Source organism: Diadema antillarum, unplaced genomic scaffold (assembly GCF_040938485.1).
Source record: "Diadema antillarum isolate AM-2024a unplaced genomic scaffold, OU_Dant_1.0 scf00000170, whole genome shotgun sequence".
Taxonomy (NCBI): Eukaryota; Metazoa; Echinodermata; class Echinoidea; order Diadematoida; family Diadematidae; genus Diadema; species Diadema antillarum.
In genome coordinates this window covers 1,730,680-1,753,393 of record NW_027271059.1, presented here as the reverse complement: position 1 = coordinate 1,753,393, position 22,714 = coordinate 1,730,680, and the positions used below count along the sequence as shown (strand labels likewise).

General features: G+C 38.5%; 1 protein-coding gene across 2 annotated transcripts in view; it reads left to right on the top strand.

The window, feature by feature from the left end:
* Positions 1-22,714, top strand: part of LOC139722755 (neural cell adhesion molecule 2-like) — a 107,906-nt gene that overhangs the window by 57,637 nt on the left and 27,555 nt on the right. For both annotated transcript variants that reach the window (XM_071634043.1, XM_071634042.1), the window contains exons 2-11: positions 11,040-11,192; positions 11,608-11,757; positions 13,264-13,416; positions 13,913-14,110; positions 14,585-15,033; positions 16,954-17,110; positions 17,880-18,073; positions 18,603-18,696; positions 20,163-20,324; positions 21,117-21,239. In XM_071634043.1, coding sequence (XP_071490144.1) covers positions 11,040-11,192; positions 11,608-11,757; positions 13,264-13,416; positions 13,913-14,110; positions 14,585-15,033; positions 16,954-17,110; positions 17,880-18,073; positions 18,603-18,696; positions 20,163-20,324; positions 21,117-21,239 — 1,833 coding nt within the window. The remainder of the gene's footprint in view (positions 1-11,039; positions 11,193-11,607; positions 11,758-13,263; positions 13,417-13,912; positions 14,111-14,584; positions 15,034-16,953; positions 17,111-17,879; positions 18,074-18,602; positions 18,697-20,162; positions 20,325-21,116; positions 21,240-22,714) is intronic.

The following is a 22,714-nucleotide window of genomic DNA, read 5'->3' as shown; positions in this document are numbered from 1 at the left end:
GTAACGTTTTCTGACCTAATGCCTTTACATATTGTAATCTGTGATGTTTTGACATTTTTGCATTCTTTTAAGCTTTGTAAACTGGGGGGGGGGGGGGAGACAATTTCAATTCTGTACTTGAGTTACGTGACAGATTGATTGTCTATTTACCTTAGAGTTGCTGGTATCTAGAAGGAAACTTGATCTTGGTGGTTTGTGGTGGTGTAACTGTCATGATATTACCGGTAGTCAGTCCATGGATGCTTTTCATTAATTTGTTTTAGGAGAGTTGCCGAATGTTGTTTGGTATGTTCAAATAGTGCTAGGCCTATATGAGATTGATGAATTTATTATAACTCTCTCATGACTGCTTACATGTACAACCTGTAGGCTGTAAAATACCAGTGGGGTCCGTATGTCTAATGTTGTGTAGTTGTCATGGTGATGAATGATACCGGTATCTGATGATGATGTCCATTCACTTTTGTGAGCTGCCAGTGTATGAAAACAATGTTCAGATATCACTTGCTACTAGTCTACTCGTGTTTGACCTAGATTTTCCTGTCATTGCACCACAACCAAGCCCTGTTGATTTTGAAGAAAAGCCTAGCTGAAACATGTTTATCTTCATAGGGATGTGGAAAATAGTGGCTTGAAGAGAAATGAGCACTTGTCTCGGCTGTGGGGATGAAAACAATGTGAAGCTTTCAACTAGAAAATTGTCAATTTTGTTAAGAGAAACTAAAGAAGCAATAGGCCTATAGCAAAAACAAGCCACAAAGAGAATTAATTATTTGCCTGCAGTTACTGCACATTCATCTGCATACTCAGTATGCCAGCTAGTCACAGGCTATTAAATGCAACTTGTGTAATTAGCAAGCATTTATTTTTCTGCTGTTGGCATTATCGGTGACAAGATGAGTTTACTTTTCTTTTAGACAAGCTGCCAGCAGCAATTGTTTATTTAATTACCAATCTCAATTTGGTTCAAAAACCTGTTAGTATGATGCACCCATCTTCATTATGCATTGATCAAGCATAAACACTGGATAAGAATAATTATTAACCTATAGTTGATTCAAAATGATGGAGACCCAATTTCAAATTTTAGCCAATATCAAGCTTGGTTCATTAGCACGACCTCTAGACGTTATGCTGCTGTATGATGACTGGAGTGCAATTACAATGTAGGCTATTCAAGAAGTCCTCTGTAACTTTATTAATAAGTTTGCATATTATATCGAGTGCTTTATCTGCATTTTATCTGTAAACAAGGAACTCTTATCAAAGCCCATTCACAAAGAATATTGACATGTATATATAGCAGGCTATTATTAAGAGTCAAGCGACAGACGTTATTTCCATATGCTCAGCTGCTGGTGTGTGTTTACATTTCTTTCAAATTTGCGTAGATCAACCTGATTTGTCCCAGAATTGACCTCATTAGCCTTTTGACATCCTTTCCCATCGGATAAAACTGCTACTGTAAGGAAGCCTTACGTTCAATCCATGACAGAATAATCACACGCTTTTATTTTATGTTATTTTGTTTTGTTGGTCCTGTTCTATGGAAAACACAGTGTTCTGTTGCTGATGTTCTGTGTGAAATTTTCAGCAGAATGCCCCACATCTGGTCTGTTTAGCCACTTTTATGTCAACATTTGAAGAACAATCCCAAGTCACTGCTGTGAGTGGTTCCACCTCGGCTGTCCGAGGAAGGAAGGAAGCTTCGCATTTATCTCGTCAATGAAGATATCAGCCGGGGATGCTGGAAGGTTATAGGATATGACAGCTGTCACGATCACTTCCCCAATCCATTCCTCCGACATGGACCGGTAGCCAGGGACTGGTAGGCAGGGACCGGTGCTATACGGATTCATTACCACCAGGTCTTTGATTGCCCGCCAGTACCCTGGGTTGTGTCCTTGAAAAGTTCTGCTAAGTAAAATACTGGTATCATCCCTTGCAGATGATAGCATTTCAAAAATATCCCATACTTTCCCACAATGACTGACCCCAGTGACCGCACTGACTGCACTGACCATCTCTAGTCAGTCCTGTGTCTTTTTTTCTCCAGAGAAGAAACCAGAGGGCAAAAGTTCCAAGTACTCTCTATTCAAAAGTCTCACTACCACCCTGAAGTTTTCATTCCTAGTATCATTTGAAATATAATAACTCAGTTTTACTGTCAGAAATAAAGCATGCCCTCCTCAAAAATTCTGTCAGTATTGTTCACTGTGGTTTCAATGTTTAGGACCTGATATTAAAGTAAACTTGTGTCTTTAATATTTATTTCACCGCCATCAGTAGTAGAACAAAGTTTATGTCAAGTCATAAATGTGTGAGCATAAAGAAGTTACGACCACACGTGATTATTGTCATCAACTTGATGTAATGCATTCAATTCAGTTTTAGGGACTGAACCCAATGTTTTCAAATTGATTTTTTTTTTCATCTCCTTTATGTCGTATAAAGTGGTAATGTTTAAATATGAACACTGTGTTAAACACTGTTCGAGGTTAGTGTCATAACTGAAATAGGGTCATAGTCTTCACCATGTGTTGCTGCAGATGGTGTGATTTTTAGAGGTTTATTGGCATGTTTGTAGTCTTCTTTCAAAGACTGCACAGTTTGAATTAGCTGCGATCTTCTTATCAATGCGTCAGTTCAACAATGGAGGTATCTGGGTGCTCTGATGACACATATGTGTGGTATGTTAAGTGGGGTCTGTTTTCCATTAGGGTCTGCAGGGCAACTTGAGAAGTGGATATAAAAATTTTGTAACATGTGAGAGGGATAAAGAAGAGAGAGGGAGAGAAAGGGGGAGGGGAGATTGGTGGGAAAGGTTTTAGGGGCAAGTTTTCAGGATGTTTTGCAGTCAACATGTCAATAAACTATACAGACATGGATAATATTTTGCAAAACATGTGTTACTCCCATCAAACTGTTTTGAAGACTTTTTGTGTCACATCATGGCTACAAACATGCCAGAATTTTAAACATTTCGCCAGCATCCTTGCATTTGGGGCTTTGGAGATTATATTCATTTCTCTGAAATGAATACTCTCAAATATAAAAGTTTCATTCTATGAATGCAGTTGGGAAGATGAATGGGCAACAAAATATAAAGGAGCAAATATGAGCAAAATTGGATTATGAGCAAAATTTGATTAATATTACAGAAGTTATTATCTCGGCAGGGCTGCTCTACACAGCAGGCCATGGACACCAAAAAGACACACACTTGTTTCTGCCGATGGCAGGTCATAAAGCTGTAACGATGTAGATTGTAGTATGTAGGGGCCTGCACTATATCTTTCAACAGGCCATAGAAGTTAAGCATGCAAATTATTTGACACAAATTGGCTTGATTCTTTGAAGATTAGGATAAGCATATTCATAAAAAAGCTATCTTCTCCTGTGTTTGTACAAACTGAACATGATTCACAGCTTCTGAATTGCAACAACTTATGACCTACCCATTTATAGGCCTAGCCTATGCTACTGTCATGTATAAGATTTCCTCATATCTTTGCTTAATTGCAACTGAGAAATCTAATCAAGAAGATGCAGCACTGGTGAATTTTAGAAGTTTAAATAGCATGACTTGTATGTTTAGGTTACTTGACTAGTTTGGCTGTTTCAAAGTAATACATTTGGTGGAGTGGAAATACATAGACATGCATGATCTTTTTTATGCACTCTTTTAAGACTGTCACAAGCAGCTAGGAGAGCTTACCAACATTATCACATGAAGGGGATTTGCGATTACACTTGACCAAATTTGCTCAAATTACCATTGAATATATTTCTCTGATTTCATCAGTTTTGAACAAAGCAACATCATTATTTTACCATTTTCTGCAGTGTGTGATGTGTTGTTCATTGCCTTTACACTGTCCTGGATGGTGTATTTATTAGTAAAGTGAATGCTACTCATATTTCAATGGAAAATAGATATCTCATAATGCTCTTGATGTGGACAAGTCAGTGAAATTTGTTCTTTTTTTTTGGGGGGGGGTATGTGTGTAATATAATAAATGTGCAAATACTGTAGACTTGTCCTATTTCTCTTCATACTTGTAGTCATGGAGCACTGCATAAACTGTATAGAGACTCAAGGTATTGATAAGGCACTGTCTGTACACATGAGGGACCATTGTCTAACTAATCCTCTCCGTGCTGTGGCTCTGTGTGTTTTAGTTGTGTCATCAGCTGTTGTGTTAATCATTAATATGGGCCTCAAGTGAATGATCTGGGACCAGGGTGCTATGTACTGCTGGAATCATCATCCCACGCAAAAGATGAAGGCTTGTATGCATAGTTTTCAATCCGCTATAGGTACCCCTTTCAGACTGGATAGCTTTCAAAGGGGTGCACTCATTAGCCTGTCTTTATTGTCTGAAGAGTCCCAGACCAACAGATAGAGACTTGTACTTTAAATTATGATAGGTACCCCTTTCAGATTGGTCAGTTTTCAAAGGGATGCACCCATTGCCTGTCTTTGGTGACTGAACAGGCCCCAACCAATGATACACCAACACCAACCATCTTCTCAGCTGGCAGGTATGAATTATGATTCCTGATTTCAGTGAGAGATTCCAGCTCATTTAACCCTTTCAGCCTGTGGTGACATGTCCATGTACAATGTCAATGGCATTTGAAGAGGCTGGTATGGAGGGTAATAAACTCTCCAACCTGCTGCTACAATAAGTAGCTGGGTGCTGTTTAAAAGGCCTACACTGTCGGCCTATACTGTTGAGAACATACACATGTAAAGAGTAATGTAGGTGATTTTAGGTTTGTGTCGTCTTTGCTGCTTCTTGTTGGTGGAGTTCAGTCCCTTTCATAATATGCAATAACCATCAGTTTTAAATTTTTGATACTATCGTTTGTTTTTGTTTTTTTTCCGGGGGGGGGGGGGGGGGGGGGGGGAGGGGGGTGGTGTATGGGAGTATGGGAATTCCTTGACTTACTAGCCAAGGAAGTGTAGGGGAATTAATTGCTGATAGTAAAAAGAATTCTCCCCTTTGGACACAACAAGAGTTCAGTGGGTAATCACCCGGTAAGTTTCAGTCTGAAAGGGGCCTGTGCTTTGGAGATGTTTGCGAAAATACTGAAGTGGATTAGTGCTGTTCCAGCTGGTAAGCAGACTGAAGGTCATTATGTTACTAAAGGTCAAACATTTGTAGGAAAGGTCATTGGAGATTACAGAGAGTATGATCCTAGGCACAAAGTAATAAACATCAGGACCTACATGTATCCATTTTATTGACCAACATCACCTATGAGGAAGAAATGTAGGGTATTTAGGAACCTTAGTTTGTTATTGCACACACTTCAAAAGAGAAAAATATGATACTGTAAACGTCAATATTTTCGCACGATTAATTTTTCGCACTGAGCGGCTCACAAACATATTCGCGGGTTCTTAAATTCGCGCTCCGCAGTGGGTTAATACACAGTCGCTGTTTTCATCCAGCGATGCCAGTGTACGATAAGCGACGTAGCGAGCGGCGCGAGTGCGTGTACAATGCATATAGTGTAGACAAGAACTATTGCGTGCATTTTAATTTCGCGAATCTTGGTGCTCGCGAAATTAGCGAAATTAAAATGCACGCGAACATTTCTCGTTTTACAGTATTATGACAAGTGTTTATGTATGAGAACATTATATTCTCTGTTTTTGGGGTCAATCGTATCTTTTCTTCTTTTTTCTGTGTATATTGTAGTCAACTCATTTGAAATTCTTGGCCAGCAAAATATAGATTCTTGTCACTGTGTTTTTCCTGTCAACCTATTTCTTGTGGTTTGCATGATGAAAGAATTTTACTGTATGACAGAGTTCAGGAACATTACTTTGAAAAAAAATTATTCTGAATGAGTTTCTATGCCAATATCTCTGACAACTAATTCTCTAGCTTCAAGTTTGCTCTCTCTTCTCCCCACTCTTCCTCATGATCCAAAGAGTGAAATTCAGTCTTTTTTTTTTCAACAAACTTCATCTCCTCTGGTTAATGAAGCAAGTTTTGCGTGACAAGTGTTTGCATAATGTGTAGTTCCTTTTGTGTGTTTTTGCACTGATATTGGTATGACTCATGGTTTTCAGCATGGAGTATTGTACCAGACACCTGTGTTATTTACATGGTCTAGTGGTTTGCAAAGAGCTCATAGCTTCCTTTATGAAAGGGTGTTAAAGGCCACACAGATGTGATATTGATATGAAATGTGAGAGCAGGGAAGAATCCTCAGTTTAGAAATAGAGGGTGTAGAGCACATTGCTGTACAGGTATCCTATATACAACCAGAACATGAATTTTCCATTTCCACTTCAATTGAAGTATTCATTTGTTGCAAATTGTTGTAAATTAAATAAATGGGAAACATATATTTTCCAAATATAAATGATACAATGTAAATTAAGTATTGACTGCTATCACTTGGGACAACACAAAATTATACATCATGGCATTGATCGTTGATTTGTTTGTTTTGCTTTTTTTATGAGAACAATGGTTTTATGAGATCAAGAAGGAGGGAACGCAATGCAAAACCCAAACTGAACATAAATTCTTAGAAGATTGTACCTTGTACATGTACTGTAAAACATGATATATTCGCGGCACAAAATTTTTGTGAATTGGAGCTGACTGCCTTTTTCGTGGCAAGAAATTTTCGCGAATTGCCACCTGCGTTCAATGCATATAGTGTAGATAAGAAATTTTGCGTGCATTTCAATTTCACGAATCTTAGCGCTCGCGAAATTCGCGAAATTAAAATTTACGCGAACATTCCTCGTTTTACAGTATATCATGGATGGTATGAGGGATTGTTCTTTATCGGCCTTTGGAATAATTCAAGCCATTTATACAGTGAAGACAGTAACCAGTACCAGCAAAACGTAATGCGTGATGCATGATGCATTTCAGAGATGCACGCAATGCCAATATTAGGAAGGGATAAAATAGTGTAATGACCTCTAGAATATCAATTTCAGTTTGGTTATGGTTGATACATTTCATGACATTACGTGTAACACCAGCCCATAACTAATGTCACCCAATTTTACTCTCATGCATGGATGCACTTTTCATTTCCTTTCCAGTGGCTGTACAGTACTTCAAATGTCATACTTGAAGGTAGTCGATTTTCTTCATTTGAATAAGATACTGTAAAAAACATGTTATATTCGCGGCAGTAAATTTTCGCGAATTGGAGCCAATGGCCTTTTTCGTGGCACGAAATTTTCGCGAATTGCCACTGGCGTTCAATGCATATATAGTGTAGACAAGAACTTTTGCGTGCATTTTAATTTCGCGAATCTTGGCGCTCGCGAAATTCGAGAAATTAAAATGCACGCGAACATTCCTCGTTTTACAGTAAACATAGACGGATGGCAGACAATTCATCACAAAGAGTCATTACACAATACAAAGGGAATTACAGGAAAGATTCGTGTGTTCATCAAGATAATGATACTGATCACAATTATATGACATAATTATTATGTGGAGCATTATCATGTAACCCGTATATATACGGAAATCATAAAAGAAAGACAAAATGGGGGGGGGGGGGGGAAGCCAAGATATCTTTAAAGGGATGGTGCAGTATTGGTTGAGATGAGAATTGGGCTTTTAACCTTTTGCAAGATACCAAGAAAACACTTACGAAATAGTACAGTGCATACCATTTTAGGAGGAATTCAAAGTTTATTTGATGAAAATCGGGTTTGGAATGACTGAAACATCCAAAAACAAAGTAAAACAAAGCGATCGTAATAAAGTGTGGGTCCCACACTTTACTATAATCGCTCTGTTTTGGATATCTCAGCCATTTCAAAACCAATTTTCATCAAATAAAAGTTGATTTCCTTGTAGAATTACATGCTCTTTCATATTTCACAAGAGGTTTCTCATTATCTCACCAAAAAATGTTAGAAACCTGAAATCAGGTCTCAACCAAAACTATACGATCCCTTTAACAATTTCATGACTTGCGATGGTTTTTTTTTCCCCTAGCAATGAAGTCAAAGAAATTATGTATTCGATTGAAGCTTAGCATCTGGAGAATTCATACTTATCAAACATTAAAAATGTATTTTTCCCTACATTAAACAGCTTCATGAGGATTCATCACATTTAAATAAAAAGAACTCTCCCATTTGATTTGAAAAAGAACACCAAAACAAACAAACATAAGTAATCAGCATGGGATTTTGAATACATACTGTAAAACATGATATATTGTTGGCATGAAATTTTCGCAAATTGGAGCCGAAGGCCTTTTTTGCGGCATAAAAATTTTCACGAGTTGCCACTGGCATTCAATGCATATAGTGTAGACAAGAACTATCACGTATATTTTAATTTTTTCCAATCTTGGCACTTGCGAAATTTGTGAAATTAAAATGCACGCGAACGTTGATCCTCGTTTTACATTAGATTTGTGGATCCAGCAAATATCCCTCAAATTTGAATTTAAACCAGAGTTGACAAATAGAAGTCAGCTGTAATAAAGGCCACACACAAGAGAGAGAGAGAGAGAGAGAGAAAGAGAGGGGGGGGGGGGGGCAAAAGGAACAACAACAATAACAAAAACAGCGCAATAAGAGCCAAATGATACGACAGTCCCAAGCAAATTGTGTGTCAATTTTAGGCGTTCTCACATCAGCCCGATGTTTCGAAATAGCGTGCTATTTTCTGACTTGGGAAATTAACCTGATCACGAAATAGCGCGCTACTTGATGATATGAATACAAATTAGAGCGCTTATTGATCGAGAAAATTCCTGGAGTCCAATTCGAGAAATTTGCGAAATAACAGGATAATTAAGGCGAACTAGCGCGCTATTTGATAATGTTTGGGCTGATGTTAATAGGAAATGAAATAGTGTGCTAATTTGAGATCGCGAAAAATATCTCAAGCTTGGATATTTATCGGGCTGATGTGAAAACGTCTAATGGGCTCGTCACTATAATCGCTTATCTGTTGGTCCAATTATTGAAATTGATACCTGGAGACCAGCATGCCTTGAAGCTTGGCATTGGAAGAGAGGAGACATACAATGGTAGAAAGCGGGGAGAGAGATGAGAGAAAAACCCAGCTCATTAGACCACTGGTGTAGAGGTGTGTATTGATTTATCCTGGACAGTGTTTTCAACTAACTGCCCATCTTTCCACAAACCACCACAGCCAACACAATAGTGTAATGTGATTGTTGGCATGTGGGGAAAGGTGGATTACATAATCAGCCATCTGTACAATTTAAAGGCTAGAATAATCATCTCTTTAACTACATGAGTGTACAAGCTAGCAGCTAATTAAGAAAAATAGCAATGACTACATTAGGGGAAAAAAAAAACGCCAAAAGTGATGTGCAGGGATGTGTGACGAATTATGCCTTTGTTGTGTTTGTTGGTATACAAGGGAAATACATGGGTGTGTGTGAAACACCCCACTGTATACATGTACATGTACATGCTCAAGAGAAATGACTGTTATGTGTATGAAGTAGCCACGGACATATCTATATTTGTTGTAGATTTAAACTGCATTCAGTTCCATATCGTCTGTTGAGAATGAGAAGGGAGTTAAGTGGTCTTGAACACTATGGGTTTAGTGACAACTTAACTCCCTTATCAATATCATTCTCAACCGACAATATTCTAGTATGATCAACATGCTTAAAATCATTTATAATGTACCAGTCCATAAATTAATGTGACATGTTTTAGGTTTGAAAAAAAACTTATTCTGCATGAATGATTTCATTCTAATAATTTGTAAAATGTGAAATGCGCCATCTTTCTTCAAGACAAAAGGCAAACACAGTGATTTGCAATTTATCTTAATATTTTTCCTTCCATTTCCCCCTATAATAATCATGTCAACTGCTTTTAGATAAAAATGGTTGTTATTCTTTTACCTGTTTGTAGTGTGCCATGTGTTGTGCATGATACGATGGGATGTTTAAAGAAGAACTAAAGAGTTTGTTCGCAAAAACCGATTAGTCCATTTTTGAAGATTTTGAAGTACTGTCTCTGTCGTAAAGTACAAAATAATACCTTTTAAATGATATATTAGTCACTACATATAAAGGTACATTTTTGAAGTTATGGTCAAAAGAAGCAAAAATTTTCTTATTATTCTCTTTATTTTTCTTGACCTTTAATCGCAAATATCTCCAGTTGGCAAATGTGGACTTATCGGTTTTTGCAACCAAACTCTTCAACTGTAAAGGGATTGGAAATGAAACTGAACTTTGTATGAGTAGAGGCCTTAATAGTCACTGATTGTTAAAAAACTGATCCAAACAAAAAAAAAGGCTGCAGTCTTGATTTACAAATTGTAGTTCAACTGAAAAATGTTGATTTCTTCATTACCACTCTTGCATGTGTATGAAAATTTCTCAATTATGTCTTGTGGAGTGATGTCTTCTTAGGGTAGACTCAAGAGTAATTTTCAAACCAACAGGGATGTTTTGAGTCTGATATTCTATTACAATATCAATTCCCTAGCACTTCATAGGCCAAAGGTACAGCAATTTTTTTAGTACTCAATGATACACTTTGTAACGAAATACAGTGAAAAAAAATGGCTCGCCTTATTGGATAGGCAGTTTTGAGCAGTTTTTTTGCCACATGAAATACAGTGAAATTAGACTATATATATTCTATAGATCTAACCTCCCACGGTATTATTACTGTGTCATGTATGGCTCTTAAGAGGGTGAGAACGTATCCTTACTTTGTACAGATATGGAGTATATTGTCTGTAGTGGGGATATGACATCAATTTGTGTTACCACTTTGGTGAAGGGTGCTCCCATGAATCTGATGGAGAGTGGTTATATGGTAATTATTGGCTTGTTTCATTTTTTTTTTTTTTTCAGAATGAACCCAACTTTGCCAGGTAACTGGAGTATTATGAAATTGGAAATGTTGCATGAAAGAGCATTGTTGCAGAGAGTATGCTTTTCTGTGCTCTGCAGTGGACAATCAAAATCTAACCTTTTTTTTTGTTGTTGCATACCCTTCCTTTTCTCCTCGATTCATGCAGTTGCAGCCTTGTCAACGTCACCACCATTTGCACAGATGGTGCTAAATGTCGGGGATAGCTTCACGTACACATGCATAGATTCAGATGCATCAGTGGCAGCTTATCCAGTATGGAGGGACCAGAACGACAATGCCGTGCCTTCATCGTCCACCGGTAAGGGCTGACCTATAGCAGCATTCATACTCCACAGGTTACAAGGATGATTGTAATAAGAAATTACATTTTTGTGCTTCTTTTGCTGTTTAAAAAATTCAAACCCATGTTACGTTTACGTTGATTTCAGTAAGAAGGGGAAAAATCTCACAAATGATAGCAATTTCATTGTTATGTACGTCATTGGTGAATGATAAGGGCATTAAGTTGCCACCAAAGCCATTGTGTTCAAGGCAACTTTACACCCTTTTCGCATTGTCACCCGACAATAGATAAAATGCCCTGCCTAGAAAAGTTGTTTCTTCTGTCAGGGACTTGATCCAAAAGGTTCAAGAGTGAAAGCTGTGAGGTCTTCTATACTCACCCACAAAGGCTATCGATAAATGACAGTTCTCTCTCATGTTTCATTTTGCAGGTGCCAACAGCCGAGTATCCACAACGCAGACAATGAGTGGACCCAATAAGGCAACCATGCTCCAGTTTAGCAACGTGGAGTTATCTGAGGATGGCAACTACACTTGTTATGCCAGCGGCGCCTATCTACGGAGAACCGTCATTGTCACCAGTAGGTTCCTGCTCTAGGGGTGACACAGTCCCCCTCCCATGCCCCACTCTAGCCCCCTTTGCCTTTCCCCACTTGCTGTTGTCCAATTGATTTCATACATTATGTCACCCATGACTTAGACCCCGTTTACAGTGAGTGAAAGGGCAGGCTCAGCCCAGCTCAGCCCAGCCTTCCTTTCACTGTAAACGCACAAAAGGCCAAATGCGGTACCAAAAAAAGCAGTGCATTTGGCCAAGCTCTGGAGTTAGTCTCGGCCCGGGCTCAGCCCAGGCTCGGGCTCGGCCTGGCCTTTTCTCACTGTTAGCGCAAACTGGGCAAAGTGCGGTACCAAATTGCGACGGGCACACTCCCAATAATAATCGTTTGTTTACAAGCAGAGCGCCACCAGGACAAAATATTAAAAGGTTTGAATTAAAAGCCCGGGCCCAGCCCTCCACTGTAAACGAACAGAATTGCGGGGCTGAGTACGGCAAATGATGCCGGGCTCAGCCTGGGCTCAGCCCGGGCTCGGCCCAGCCCTGCACTGTAAACGTGGTCTCAATAGTTATTATAAAATGGGTTCAAGAATGTAGCCAACTGGAAGCGCTGAAATGAGTCACGTGTGCGTGCATTATTTTCTTCAGGTATGCACTAAGAAGAGTCTCTCTTCCACCTCCCTGGCCTGACGTACGTCACAATGTTTTACACTAGCAGTGCGCACTCAATCAGTTGTTACAAGTGCGTCACGCGCTACTATACGCGCTGTCAATCCGGTAAACAACTTCTAGTTCAGGCCGCGGGCTGCCACAACAGCCGGCGGCCTTTCTTGTGCATAACAGTACGTGGCGTACGTATACTCTTATACGTACGTACAGTACTTATGTGCGGGATTTCCGAGTGCGACGTGCGTAAATGTTTGGGACGAACATCTTCGGACATCTTGACTTTTGAGCGATTGCTACATGTAGCTGACTGGTATTGACCCACAAAGGTACGTGAATAATGCTGTTAGTTTTCGACCCATTTTATAAAACAAATGATGCACAGGATTATTTCGTGGCGTTAGTGATCACTAACACACTCTATCCTGTGCATCATTAGTATAATAGCACACCAGTTTAGGAAGCACTTTTGCTGCTTTGTTAGATTTGTTGTATGCCTGAAAGAACATGGATAGAACAAAAGACTTGTAGTCAATGTTTATCAAGGAATTACAGGAGAGTTTAGTGACCTAAACTTAAAGTTGGCATTGATTGTTTGTATTTTCCGTTCAAGACAAACTTTTTTTGATGTTGATGCATGATAATGGTGAGAAATTGGTAAGCTCCAATAAGGCAGACTTGGTGTTTTACGATGTGTAATAATAATCCCAAGATAAAAGCAAGTTTCTGTCCTTGTTCCTGCTGCATTCAGTGCACAATATGAGTGTGCATAGTAGAGTTATTATAGCATTGGATGGCAAAATAAACGGAAAACTTATATAAGAGGCCACGCTCTCTCTCTCTCTCTCCTTTTCCCATCTCCTAGTTCCTCCTACCTTCCCAAACATGGCTGCCGAGTCCAGCCAGAGATTATTGGTGAATACGGAATCCACCGTACAGTGCACCGTCAACGCCAACCCTTTCCCTGCAGTGATCTGGTACTTCAATGATAACTACATCAACACTGCTGCTGAGGGATGTAAGTATGACCTTTAAATGTATACATGTATATGTACCTTTTTTATGTCGGGACTAAAAAAAAAAAATAGGTGAAAAGGATCAACCTTGTCAGTTTTTAACCTTTTTGTATTGTCTGAAAAACTATGGTCATTGTCTCATGTGGGGAAATTATTTTTCTTGCAGTTTTTGGAATGATTTTCTTTAGTCTGATGTAGAATTTCTCAGGTTTATGTGGATTTTGAGTGCCACACACAATTAATGAATAAGTGAATTCGAATAAAATCAAATGCACCGCCAGACAGAAACCAATTGTACATGTGTGAAAATGTAGTATGTTTGTTATGATAACAAAATATGTCAATGAAACTCAACTAAAAACAAGAGCAATAAAAAACAAAGAAACCAAAAACAACAAAGCATGACTTCTAATTCTAGATTTTAAAAAGTAGTGGAGATTTTGCAAATTTTTTGTTAATTCTCGTAAATTCTTTGATTGTCTCTGTGATTTCTAACAGCGAGATACCAGGCCAGAACATCAACCATTCCTGTGGCCGACCCACCACAGGCACCGAGGCCCGGCTGGGAGCATGCAGAGGTTGCAGTCCTTGTCGTGTCGGATGTGGTCACCACGGATACCGGCTCATACCGTTGCCAGGCAACAGTCACGGCGACAGGTGCTACCAACCAGGCTACCATTGAGGTTCTTGTGCAAGGTAAAGAGTTCTCAGTTCCAGCTGCCTTCAGTATGGAGAAGAAGACCAATAACAGAACACACTCATTAAGTATATAGCACTCACCAGATTGTGGCGAAAATTGGAAAGCAATGGTGTTATGAAATCTTTTGGTTTTAAGTATGGAACACCGTACCTTCTGTCTTTCAGCATAAAACTTTTCTACTTTCATATTTACTGTAATTAAAAAGAGTAGAGTAAACACAAACAAAACAAAACAGAAACAGAATGGTGAAAGGTTTGATGGCTTTTGACCAAAAATATGATTATTATTGTGTTTTGGTAATTAGGTTGTTGTATAAGAAATGGTGCTCTATCTGTTTGTGATGTGGAATGCTTTCTCTGTTTGCAGTTGCCTTTGCAATTTGCATGAAGAGTAAGCTCAAAACAGATCACTGGTAGTGGAATAAGAAGTGGTCTGAATTTCTTATATTTTCTTCTGCACCTTGTTTGTAGTTCCTCCTGAGTGGACAGCTGAGCCCCAGAACCAGCAGGGCATCGAGGGAGACAGTATCACCATCTACTGCCACGCCTCAGGCACACCCGAACCCACCTATACATGGCTCAAGAGTGGCATGGGAGAAATCGTTGACGATGGCACCAAGTACCTGCTCACAGACACCGGTGACCTCACTGTCAACAACCTGACCCCCGACGATGATGAGGTCTACACCTGCATCGCCTCCAACGATGCCATTAACTCCACCGACACATCCATAGAGAAGTCCATCCGACTAGAGGTGCTGGTGAAGCCAACACTGAATCCCCAGAACAACCAGACCATCGCCGAGGCAACCACCTTCTCCATGCAGTGCTCCATCACTCGTACAGAGGCATCGGCTACTCTGACGTGGAGGAGGGGAGGTGTGAGGGATGAGGATGCACTCCCTACCGATGGCCAGTGGGTGAGTGTTGGGAGACCCGGCTTGTATTGTTGGGGGGAGGGGGTGATGGGGTTTGATTGGTTATATGGGAATAGGTTACCTTGCTAGGGATTGTGCCTGCATCATGGGAGGAGGGGTGTTGATTTTTGGAGGCCAGCCGCTTTTCCAGTTGAGGTCCTTCAAGTAGCACCTCTCAAAACAACTTCTTTCTAGCGGCAAGCAAGAAATCACACATATGCAAAATAGTATCATTTTAACCCTAATCAGGCTGGGCTTTTTTGGCTATGCTATATCTGGGGGGGGGGGGGGGGGGGGGGGGGGGGGGGAATTCCCCCCCCCCCCCTTTAGATCTCGCCTATGGAACGAGCGATCGCGCCGAAAATCGGCACACGCGACCCCCGCGACGTATTCTATCAAAATACATGATTGCTTTCTCCGAAAAATTTTTCTTATATTTTATATTAATTAATTATTGTAATTCATGCATAAGATCTGTTTTGGGCTCTAAATCACTTATTAATGCTCCAATTAAGCTAATTTCTTTTTAAAAATGTTTCTTGTATCATTCTTCTGAGACATAGGATAAAAAAAAATCTGTATCGAAATTAATTTCTTATGTATTTTATTGTTTTTTGAATTTCTTATGTATTTCGTTGTTTTTTGACCTTTTGTTTTTGTTTGTTTTTTGGCCAAAATTTGTCACAGACATTTTTCGAAGCATTATTATGCTGAAATAAATTAATTTCGGCCATTCTAAGTGAAGATATGAATTTTTATGTGAATTAATTGAAAAAACACAATTTGCATTGGATTTGTACACAAAATCACGTTTTGGAGCAATTTTGGGGTTGACAAATTTTTTTCGAACGGGCGTCGCGTCAAAACGGTACGCGCGGGCGCAACAATTTTGGTCTCAAAAGTTGCGCAATACTTGAAAGAAAAAAGTCATGAAACATCGCGGCGGGAGCTTATCGCGTTGCGAAGATATTGCGCGAAACGTCGAGGGGGGGGGGCGGATTCCGCCCCCCCCAGCCTGATTAGGGTTAAAGGGGAGAAAATTGTGATACTATGTGATATACTCCCACCAAGACCCAGTTAAATTAGACTAATAAACAAGGTAGAAGTATCTATCAAACTTCATCCTAAATTAAGAAAGTTGTAGAAGTGTAAAGCATGTTGTCATAGAGCAGTGATACTAGGAAGAAGTGAAACATGTTTTGTGGAGGAGGGAATGACATCATAACCTGGCCAAGCTCTACAAATATTGATCACACAATAACAACAACAAAGAAATACCCAAATCTCCACCAAATGGATATAGAATCGGTAGGAATATGTCTGTCATGGCAAACTCTTGTAGTCTTCAGATAACGTAGCAACAGTGACTTCAAGGGGGAAAGGAGTTCTTCTTGGTTAATTGCTAATGAAAAACAATCTTTTGATGATTTATTTTTTAAAATGCATTGGGAGAATTTTGAGGTTATGCATTAACACTTCTTCTCATATATGTCTTGGTATAACCATTATTACTATATATCTGGAGAAAGTAGGTGATATTTGCCTCTTCTATTTATGTCTGATTTTGACAGGACTTCTTCATTTATTATTATTATTTTTTTTCATATCTATGAAAGTCATCCTGAATATGGTGTGGAATGGCATTAATTGACTATGTATTCTCAATTTTGTATGGCTTGTAAATAGTAACAAACTTTTTCTTAATCTGTGCATCAAAAGATGCCAGGAGAGAGTTAGATGAAAAGTTTGGTATGAATATATCTCAAGAAAGGACGTAGCAGAATCAGTATGATGCAGCCTGATGCACAATTTGTTACTAGCTATTCATTATGTTAGACTGAAGCAAAAAAAATATTGTGAGACTTGTTTGTATCAATGTTTGTGAATTTTACTATGCAAACTTTTGTCCCACTTTCTACCCAGCCCCTGGACTCAAGGGTCAGTGTGGCTAGCAGTGACGAGGGGCGAGTCTTGACCCTCACACTGGACCCCACCCACTATGACCACAGCGGGGGTTGGATCTGCTATGCGGTCAGCCCTGCAGGCAATGTCCAAGTCACCCATTTCCTCTCCGTTGAGAGTAAGTCAGCACTCTCTCTTTTCTCTCTCATTTCCTATCAAATCTGAAACCAAAATCCGCTTGATTTCCATAAACAGAAAACGATTCATTTTTCATTTTGACCTCTGATCCCCAAAATACATTCAACCAATCAGGACTGAAAAGTGTAATGTAGGTTTGATTGTGATGAATTTTCATGATTATAATGTTTGACAATTCATGGATATTCAGTCACAGTCATATCTGCATTTACATTTGTATTTAAAGGACAAATCTATATGAGGTGCTAAATTTTCTCACTAATTTACTCACAAATTTTTTGACAACTGTTAATATTCTGGATTAAGTTAAAACAGAAGGTGTTATGACAAAAGTAGTATCAGATTTTTAACATAATCGATACAAGACTTGTGTGCTGATGGGAGATGTCATACGAAAGCTGCAGAAGAATGTGATTGGGCCATCCAATTTTTTTGATGACTCATTAGGCCCATTAACTCACTAGAGTTATCAAGTATTGGGTCATATTGCACAAAATGTTTTATTTTTGCCATCCACTCCTGGCCAAATAGAAGCATTTGGCTGCGAATGAAGCGCTATAAAGTCTGAGCTGCTTAATAAAGTGGACGGACAGCACAAGGAATTTGTTTTTGGGTCCACGCTTAAGTATTGAAGTGTCTGCATCACATTGCAATAATAACTCCGTGAAAACTGATAACATTGAGTATAATGTGTAAATGGGACTGGATGTTGGAAAACTAATTCCTGGCCCTTCTCATCAATGACCCAGGTGAGCCGTTTATCGACACATCAGAGACCAGGTCACGTGTCCTGTCCTGGCCGGGTAACCCTGTCAACATGACGTGTGTGGTGAATGGTTACCCCATCCCTTCTATTAGGTGGACTCGTCTTGGTTACACCCTTAATGAGACAGACCACATCACCTTCCTCAAGGGAACCGCCCCTGGAACATCTGTTGTCATGGTAGCAAGTCTTTCCTAAGACTCCACCCACACTATTTTAGTTGACATTCTTGTTTGATGCTTGCATGAATATTAGTGCTGATGGAAAAATGTGCATTAAGCCAACTTTGTCAATATGACCTTCACAGTTTTCTAACTTGTCATTCTTTCAAAATATAATGTACTTGTAATGAAGTAGGGTGAATTTTGTATCAATTTAAATTTTATCATCTGACAAATTTGCAGCTGCCAAAAAACTGTTTAAAAATATTTTCCTGACATTCTATGGCTTTCGTGATGACACGTCATATATGATTTAAAAGACCATTTTAAGCCAAGAGAAATTTCCTGTGAAAATAATACAGTAACCATTCATGATGTTGAAGTGACATATAGTTTGTCAACAATTCTCATGGTATTTCTCTTCCCCCCTCTCTCTCTTTATTTGCATGGGGGGATCTAAGGATCGCAACACTAGCTCTGAATTGCATGCACACTTATCCATGTCCTTTTTTTTACATGCACATTTATCTATGCCTTTTACCTTGCAGATTGATCCAGCTGAATCAGACTTTGGAGCCTATATGTGTAAGGCCACAAACAGCAGGGGAGATACAAACTTTCGTATCGACCTCATCGAAGGAAGTAAGTAGGAAGCCCACCGTCCATTTTTTGGCTTGGTAAAAGCTGAAATTGTGAAAACTTGAATAGTTTGTTTGCAAAAACCGATAAGTCCATATATGTAGTGACCAATATATCACTTAAAAGGTATTATTTTGTACATTATGACAGAGATCGTACTTCAAAATCTTCAAAAATGGACTCATCGGTTTTTGCAAACAAACCCTTCACTTGTTTCAACAAGGAGCAAGACACGAGATGTGCAAACTGCTGGAATACAGAAAGCAGAAAACACAAGCGAACAGAGAGCCTTTGTTCACTCTACAAATGAAAAATCAGAAATGAAATACACTACCATCAGAAATGAGGGACACTGCTTTGATTTTGTTTAAATATAAAGAAATCTTCTCATGGAAATTCACTTACATTGACATCTACTAAGGTTAGATGCTGCATGATTGAACAGTATTTACTTTTGTTTTTCATTCTTCTTCATCTTATTTTGACTGAGTACTGACAGGGTTGCAGTGAAGGGCAAATTTCATGAACAATAGAAGAAAAAGCATGCAGCCGTAAGCTGCCATCTGCATACATTTACCGCTGTTGTCACAACCCAGCACCCTTTGGAAGGAAAGAAATAGATGGTTATTAGAAGTGGCACACATCATTAACTGTTTTGTGTTATTTTTTTTTTTCCCCAAATAGAACTTATGTCTGTATTTCTGTCAAAGAAGGTTCATCTTTTCTGCAAGGAGCATTAATGCTTCTGTGTTATGTCTACTTCCGAAAGAGACACGAATTTAGGAAAACTGGAGGCATGTCGTAGGTTCAACGTCGTTTAATCACGATCCATTTTGTCACTCTCCTAGCCTTATTTCAGGCCGTTTCATGACATAAAATAGTCTTGATTCAGACTAAAACGATGTATTAAAACAGTAACCACAACATTCTGTCATTAGTAGAATTTGTGGTTGAGTGGCTCTGTTCACACTTATCCATGAGAAAATTGTGTGCTCATAGTTCATATTTCCATACAGTAGTCTTTCTCAAGGTTATAGCACACTTTTTCTTTTTCTGTGATGTGTGCGTGACTTCATTACTCTCTGATGACGTAGTGTACTTAGTTATCAGTCTTTTTCAAGGTTCTGGCACACTTTAGTCTTTCGTCTGAAGTGTGCATCTGATAATTTTTTCATGTCATGATAAGGTTCCCAATTGGAAAAAGAGCTATTTGGGAGAGGTTGTAACTGAGGGATACTTTCCTTTAATTGCTGTTAATACATTTTCATGTACACTTAATGTCTGTAAGCTTATGCTGCTTCTCACCAGAATGCAATGTGTATCTCAGTAGACCTGTCATTAAAGTTACTATATCTTGTGTGTACACTTCCTCCCAGATTAAACCCAAACATGGTAAAATTACAAATATTGGGGATGAAAATTTAATAGGCAGAATTTAATAAATGGAAGCATACTTCTTCTCCTTCCAGCTGTTCCCACGGAGCCAAGGAATATCAGGGTGATTGATACCAGGGCTTCAGTGGTGCGGCTAACATTTGATTACCCGGAGGATGATGGTGGGTTTGAAATCTTCCAGTATGCTGTGAAGTACAGCAGCGGGGGCCAAGAGGATATACGGTATTATGACAATGGTGAGTTTTCAGACAGTCATACTAGTACTTGAAGAGTTTGTTTGCAAAAACCGATAAGTGCATATTTGTCAAATGGAGATATTTGCGATTAAAGGTCAAGAAAAATAAAGAGAATAATAAGAACTTTTTTGCTTCTTTTGACCATAACTTCAAAAATGTACCTTTATATGTAGTGACCAATATATAATCTAAAAGGTATTATTTTGTACTTTATGACAGAGACCGTACTTCAAAATCTTAAAAAATGGACTTATCGGTTTTTGCAAACAAACTCTTCACTTGTAGCTTTTTTTGGCATTGTCATCAAGAGATTCCTAAAGCATGTTTCTTTTCTCTATTTGATGTGGTCTTTGAGGATTGCTGAATTCTTTTGATGATGCCAGGTGAGATTTCTTCAGGATATTGTGAAGCTTCCTCATCGTGTTGGTCTTGCCTATCTTCATGTGATATTGTTTGAGTCACATTATGAAATGAACCAGATTGTCCCTTAATGGATAGTGCAGATATGATGTCATTGCTTTCTGTGGCCATTTATATTAATAAAAGCAGTGATTTTCTTCACCCTAAGGAGATTTTATGTGATTTCTGTAGAAAATTCTTTGTCCATAAAATGAGGGAGTTTAAAATTGTTTGTGACTGTTATAAGATACCTCAATTTAATTATCTAGCATCTGCCAGATAATTGAACAAAAATGTAGATAATATGAAACATAAAGTGGGAGACTGTACAGTCCAACTTTTTCTTGCCCTGTGGGAATGATGTTGCCAATTTGCCTCCCATCTTCCTTCTAGTAACTGTTGTCCTTCTGGATGGTCTATCAAGTAATACCCAGTACCTCATTGAGGTTGCTGCTATTAATGATAGAGGAACAGGTGCTTATTCCGACCCCTACCCAGTCACCACACCAACTGAGAGTGAGTATTCTTTATGTTATTATTTTCTTCATCTAAAATCCATTGTTTCCCTTTTATGGTTGTTTTTAAATCTATGACATTGTTCATTGTATTTACCTCGCCAGATAGATTCTCAGTGATAAAACATTACAAATGACTGTATTCAGGAATAAGGTCGAACATTCTTATTTTGGGGGGTTTTACTAAGGTGTTGGAGGAATCCAGTTTGTTGTTTTTTGTGGTAGTGGCCCTTCTCTACCAGTGTACTGACACCTTACACTGCCCCACCCTACCCTCTTACATTATTTACATACTCACAAATCTTAAATGACAGTTTGCAGCCTTGAATGAATTTGATACCAGATAATACTTCCATAAATTGAAGTAGTTTGTATGATGAATCAATGTTGGATATGAGATTAATACTCACTAAACTCCCAGCATTATCTAAACTCCCAGCATTATCTAAACCCCCAGCCTGGATGTGACTTGCTAATATTAAGCACAGCATGGCTTGAAAAACAAAAATAAAAGAGCAATAAATGGAATCTAAGAGTTTGATCTCCACTTGAGAAGACAAAAGTCAAATTGTTGAGGTAAACTCCAATATTGGATCTTGATTTTACTTTGGACTGACATACAAACTTGTACCAATAAAAACTATGTCAAGCTCCAAGCTGTTACATCTTCCTCCACAAAAACAACAAATGGATAGATGAATAGATAAATTACTAGGTAGATGAATACACAAATAGATAGATAGATAGACAGATAAATAATAAAAATAGATAGATAGATAGGTAAATAAATTAATTAATTACTCATTAAGAAAAATAAATAAATGAATATATGAATGAATTATTTAATAAATACACCAAATCAAATTCTATAAACTCAGAGTAAGATCTTGTCTGCAGCATTCCTTGGCTCTTTTTATGATGAACATATTTATTTTGTATTTAGTTTTTACTTGGTAAAGTCTCATTATATAGAAAGCCCACTCTGATGTTGAAGTCAACAGTAACTCTAAGAATAGCATAATTTAAGTAAAAAATTAGAAAATCTGAGCAAGATTTGAGAAAGCCCCCCCCCCCCCCAAACAAAATTGAGAATTTTCCCGCACTTCATTTTCAGTTTCCATAAATGTCAAATAGTTATGACCAAACATTGAGGGCACACACAACCAAATGACCCCCCCCCCCCCAAAAAAAAAAAAATAAAAATAAATAAATAAATAAATAAATAAAAGAAAAAGAAGAAGCATATAGAATAAGCAAGGTGTGGAGATATCTGGAGAAACTAGAAATGTTTATACATGCATGTTTTTAATATTATTCACATGAGCAGAATGTGGATATCAGGTGAATGTTTCATTTTTTGACATCAATATTTCCTGTATACGAAAAATAGTTTCTTTTCATTGTCATTCCAAGTATGGGACCATGTGGTCTGGAATGACCATCTGTTATGTGGGAACGATATATAAACTTGTCACA